The sequence below is a fragment of the Aptenodytes forsteri genome, unplaced genomic scaffold (assembly GCF_000699145.1).
Source record: "Aptenodytes forsteri isolate BGI_AS27 unplaced genomic scaffold, ASM69914v1 Scaffold258, whole genome shotgun sequence".
Lineage (NCBI taxonomy): Eukaryota > Metazoa > Chordata > Aves > Sphenisciformes > Spheniscidae > Aptenodytes > Aptenodytes forsteri.
Window position 1 is genome coordinate 1,590,834 of NW_008795250.1, and position 5,720 is coordinate 1,596,553.

The 5,720-nt window shown below is 53.2% G+C and overlaps 1 protein-coding gene across 1 annotated transcript in view; it reads left to right on the top strand.

Moving 5' to 3' along the window:
- Nucleotides 1-4,867, top strand: part of CLK3 (CDC like kinase 3) — a 14,049-nt gene extending 9,182 nt beyond the window's left edge. Inside the window, exons 9-12 of the mRNA XM_009278855.2 lie at nt 244-326; nt 673-752; nt 1,074-1,164; nt 1,513-4,867. Coding sequence (XP_009277130.1) covers nt 244-326; nt 673-752; nt 1,074-1,164; nt 1,513-1,698 — 440 coding nt within the window. The 3' untranslated portion in view covers nt 1,699-4,867. The remainder of the gene's footprint in view (nt 1-243; nt 327-672; nt 753-1,073; nt 1,165-1,512) is intronic.
- The last annotated feature ends 853 nt before the right edge of the window (nt 4,868-5,720 follow it).

The following is a 5,720-nucleotide window of genomic DNA, read 5'->3' on the forward strand; positions in this document are numbered from 1 at the left end:
CTCTAGTTGATGTCCCTGCCCATGGCAGGGGGGTTGGACTAGATGACCTCTAGAGGGCCCTTCCAACCCAAACTGTTATACGATTCTGTGACTTGACGGTCCTCTTGCCAGTGTGCAGCACCGGAAAGTGCAGAGAGAACCTCTAGGTCTGTCTTCGTGTAATCCCTGTGGTTTCAAGAAGGAACTAGCAGAAATCTGGTGGGACTTGTTGGGAGCGCAAAGTTAACTTGATTCTCTTTGCAGAGCTGGGCTGGGCACAGCCATGCGATGTCTGGAGTACCGGCTGCATTCTGTTTGAGTATTACCGTGGCTTCACGCTCTTCCAGGTATGATTCTTGCGAGAGGCATTGTACCCTAAAAATCCTTAATGGGAAGGGAAGGGAAATGCAGATCAGGCACTAAAAATCAGAAGCTGAGTTTGAAAATAAGCCCAGGAAGACTGACAGTTTGAGGACTCGTGCCTTGCTGGAAGGACGAGGTGCAGATCGCTTCTGGTTTCTTCACTGTGCCCGTGAAGAATAGAAGAATCAAGAGAGCAAGTAGAGGTGGACAGGAGCCGCATCATTCCTGACGGAGGCTTGTCTCTTCCCCTGTACTTGTATAGGGGACAGACCTTTTGTCATCAGATCTCCACGTTCCGAACTAATGCACCATTGCTCTTTTCCTTTGCAGACCCATGAGAATCGTGAGCATCTTGTCATGATGGAAAAAATCCTCGGGCCAATTCCATCTCACATGATCCACAAAACTCGGTAAGAACCTGTTCCTGAACTCGGACAGTCCAGTCAACTGTTTGTGGCTAATTACTCAGGATAGCAATTCTCTGTCCTCACACCGGGTCTTACCTACGTGGGTATAGCCCTGAGAGACCTGCTGGAAGTTTTGTTTGTGACCCTGATCACGGGTTCTAGGGGAAATGGCTGAGCTGCTTATGTATGGCAGAGATTATAGTGTTAATTGTCATTGAGTTGCACAGGCTGCTGCCTTCCCCCTGCCCGTGTGGGTGAGCTCTCCTGGGAACGCGTGCCCCCGCTCCCCGAGTAGCCTTGCTGAACGCCACCTCTCCTTTGCAGGAAGCAGAAATATTTCCACAATGGGAACCTGGTATGGGATGAGAACACGTCCGACGGGAGATACGTCCAAGAGAACTGCAAGCCCCTGCGGGTAGGTGCTGCTCGGTGGCTGGTGGAGGGCTGGCTGCGGCGCGAGGCCGAGCCGCTGTGCCGTTCCCTTCCCCACATCAGTGGCGTGGGGCTTAGGGATGGGGATTCTCCTTAGTAACTGGCTTTTACAGCGCCCCAAACTCTCATCTGCAGTAACAGAAGTTTATTGGTCTAACTAACTGAAGCAGGACAGGTACTAGGGAAGTCGGGCAGTGCAAGGGCCAGCGGAATGCTGTACTTCAGGAGGGGAGACAGCCATTACCTCACTAGCTAGGGCCTAGGGTTCAGTCCCTGTCCTACCGGAGTGCTACACCCCTCTCTCTCTCTCCCCCCTGCCCTTCTCTTTCAGACGTACATGCTGCACGACTCGCTGGAGCACGCACAGCTCTTTGACTTGATGAGGAGGATGTTAGAATTCGACCCTTCCCGGAGGATCACGTTCTCGGAAGCCCTCCTGCATCCCTTCTTCGCTGGCCTCTCTGCAGAGGAGAGGATGCTGTGCGGCCGAGGTGCCAGCCGGGACCTGAGCAGATGACAGCTGGGGAGGGTGCGATGCCTGCTGCATTTGTACATACGGGATCGGTCTAGCCTCTGCAGTTCAGCCCCACTCGCTCTCTTTTCTCAGAGTTCAGAGGGGCTGGGGCACTGCGACAAGGACCCTGGGTAGGGGAGGGGAAGAAAAGCTACATTGGAAAGCACAGATTTGTCTATTTATATGTTGTAAAGTTAAAATAAAGTGTTTCTTATTGTTTGATACTTCCCTTGTAGGCAGGTGTAGGGTTCTCTTGCTCCCAGCTTTGCCTTTTCTGCAAAGGAAGACGAAGATGTTGAAAAATTAACTGGAAACTAAGCAGCAGGAATCTTTGCTTCACTGGAGGGCAAAAAAACTCTCCCTGGTCTCTGCCCTCGCTCCTCTTGAACAGTGCGGAGCAGCGGGAAGACTTGCTCCAGCTGTGGTGTCAGGCTCTAGAATGATAGCAGACAAATAAATAGCTGCACACAAATAGCACACATGAATAGTTGCACTTTATTTCAGGGCATCCCCCAGTAGCGGCAGGAATTAGTCGTTACAAACGTTAGGTCACAAATGGAATATCAAGCAGTGACGCGGTGCAGTGATCTTCACGTGTTAGTGACCAGAGCAGCACTCGCAGGCAGTTCCTATGGTGGTGGTTAAGGTTGTGGGTCAAAACTATCTCAAACACAGATTAAAAAAAAAAAAAAGTGTTCCATTCTTTGAATTAACTCTGGCAGCGTGGGGGAAGGGGGAGAAGAAGGGACCCAGACCCCTTTCTGGGTCTCTTGAGTGCTCCAGAAGAGCTCACACCTGCACATAAGATGCATTTCATGTGGGTGAGGCCAGTACTTCCTCAAGTAAGCCTCTGTATCCGAGGGAAAGTACAGCCAAGTACCCAAATCTGTTCTCATCTCCAGAAAGTGAGCCCCCTGTAAAGTTTAACTGTGCCAAACGCAGCCCACAGCTGCCTGCTGTGCCCTGAACACTGCACGGGTAGGGATTGGGAATCCCTTTCCTATCGGGAGGGTTTGTACCCTCCTGTTGTGCAACACTGCTCGCTTTTTTTATTTTTATTGTTTTTGCTTAAACGTGGGGAACCCTATTGCTGCAGGGCTGGCGATGCACGGGGCCTCCGTGCTTCCTGGAGCTATGCAGCAGCGAGTACAGGCCTGATCCCAGCTGCCATCCCTGCAAAAACTTCCTTACCTGGTTCAGTGCCCTTCTGGGCACGTTAACTTCAGCCAGCGTAGAGGCAGAAAAGGACCCCGTGATGAAGCCTGGAATTATTTCTACACTGTTACTGCTCGGTGCGTACAATCTAATAGCCAAACCCAGAGGAGGCGAGAAAAGCCTGCGGCCTGGTTCACAGAAAGCAGAAATTGAAACGGCAGGTTCTCTTATCGAGTGTCTTGAGCAAGGAAAGTGAAAATAAGGGGGCTAAAGCTACTACAGCAACGACCAGGGGGACGGTCATGCACCTTTTTAACCCAGCCGCTGCTCCTCTGCCTGGCTAAAGATTAGATGAAGCTGAAACAGCCGAAGAAACAAGAAAGGCAGAGGGAAGCCTCACATTTGTGTTTTAAATAACCAGCCACATTGCTATCCCTTCCCAGTGCGGCCGAATCAGAACCACGGCTTGTTAAACGCCACTACAGTTCTAGCTGAAACGTGGTTCACCTGAGGAATAGGTGCTGGGCACCAGCCTACGGCAGAGGAACCGCTCGAGGGCAGAGCTACGCCCTGTCACAGCTCTGACGGGCGGCCAAGCCTCCCCGTGCGAGCGCTCGGCGTAAGCCAGCGCGGACGCGGTTCAGTCGTCCAACCCTCAGCGGGGAAAGAAGCTCAGGGGAACCAGGGGTCCAGCCACGGAGAGGGGCAGAGCCCTTCGCCCTGCTGAGGTAGATACGGCAAGGTGCAGGCGGTTTGGCAGGGGAAGAGACCTCAGGCGGCTGCGGGGGCAAGCCCAGCGCTCACCAGCCTCCCGTCCTTTCGGGCTGGGTCTTCCCCCCTCACTCCACGCTTCCAGGCAATATTAATTGCTCAATTGCTTCTTTTCAACCGGGGAAGACCCTTCCCTCCTCCTTTGATACACTTGGCCTTTGTTCTAAGCGGATGAAAGACAAGTGCCCGATCTGTAAATCCCCACCACTCCGAGCACAAGTGGGTCAATAGGTTTGCTACCTGCTTAGCACAGCGGAGCAACAGGGCAGCTACAACAGCAGGTGACCCCTTCCACGCGTCCCTGCGCTTCAGCCTCAGAAGGGGTCCAGCTCCCCTGGAGAAAAGGCACCGTTTGAAGCCGTGAAGCTCTCCCAGATGCCAGAACAGGGTCTGTGCAAGGTACCTGCAGGAGCTCTGGGGACAGGTAAGGTACCAGAAGAGCAGCAGAGCTTCAAGCACTGCCCACACTCACGGCATGGGGAGCAAGCGGGGAGCTGAGCGCCTCTTTGCGAGAACAGGGCCCCTGCCTTGCGTCTGCCCGGTTCCTCCGGAGGAACAAGCTCGCCCTTACAGCACCTCCTGCATCACTCTAGGTTCAGCGCTTCCCTGGGTCAGCTACCGGGCGCAAAGTCTTCAGAGAGCGCTCACAGAGCCAGCACGATGGATTCCCGAAGCCAGCTAGCTGATGGTTTCTCAGCTCGTCCCTGCTCTAGGCACCGCACCAAGGCTCCATCGGGCCAACAAAATGAACGCGGGAAAAGATAACCCAACGCTTCCCGGCAGCGCGTGGGAAGCGAGCGCAGCACAAGTGCAGTTAGCACAGCAACCCAGGGCAGATCCCCTACAGTAATTTAGACAAGAACCTCCTGCCGTACCCCTCCAGGGCAGCAGCTCTCACCACGCCATCTCCTGCAGGCAAACAGGACCGTGTAAGCTGAGGACCCAAGTCCTTCCTCAAGCTGGTTCCCAGCACATGGGCGCACACACACGCACGCACGCGTGCCCACCCTATACGCAGGCTTCGAGCCCAAAGGGAATGAACGGATCCATGACCTACTTCCCACACCACACGGAGTGTAGGAGGGATACTGGAAGCACCGGGGGAACTCACCCAAACATCAACTGCACCATACACCACGCAACAAACTCAGAGCGACGCTGCCCTGCTTCACTACCCTTTCCCTGATTCAGCCACTCGCTGTGACAGAAAGAAGAAAGGAAAAAAAAAAAAAAACCAAACCAAAACAACTATCCTGGAAAAACTCTTTTCCAAAACACGCCTTGCTCCCATAGACCTGGGCTTCACCCACTAAGCGAACAAACAAAAAGCCACAGAGTATATCAGCAAGTAAGGCGTAGCTGAGGACATGGGTGTTCCCAGAGCATGGGCAACCTGAGAGCTTCTGGCTCTTGACATAAGCTTTCCCGAGGGGGAACGCTCTCCTTGACTATCCTGGAAAAGTTCTTTTCCAAAACACGCCTTGCTCCCATAGACCTGGGCTTCACCCACTAAGCGAACAAACAAAAAGCCACAGAGTATATCAGCAAGTAAGGCGTAGCTGAGGACATGGGTGTTCCCAGAGCATGGGCAACCTGAGAGCTTCTGGCTCTTGACATAAGCTTTCCCGAGGGGGAACGCTCTCCTTGAGGGGCTGGAGGGTCCAGGAGGGAGAGCGAGCTACAACTGCCTTCAGGAACATAAAACAGGGGAGAGGGGGAGTCAAAAAGAACAACGGAACGAAACCAAATCCTCCCTCCCGGTACGACTGCAACAGAAGGTATTTCTACACAATCAAGGGGTGCTGTTCCCAGCAGGGCGCCCTTGCTGGGTCTATCCGCCCAGAAGGACTGAGAAACACATCTCAAATCTCCAGACCACCCGTCGCTTGTACCACCTCCACGTACACCCCCTCGTTAAACAGCCTCCCGGCCGGGCCTGGGCAGCACTGGCCACCTTCGCCAGGGACAGACAGCATCTTCCTGCGTGTTCCTTCACACAATGGCACAAGAGAATGAAAACAGCTTTGCAGGAACATTCGCTTCCTTCTTTTTTTTGTTTCATTTCATGATTATTCTTTTTTTTTTTTTTTTTTTAAATA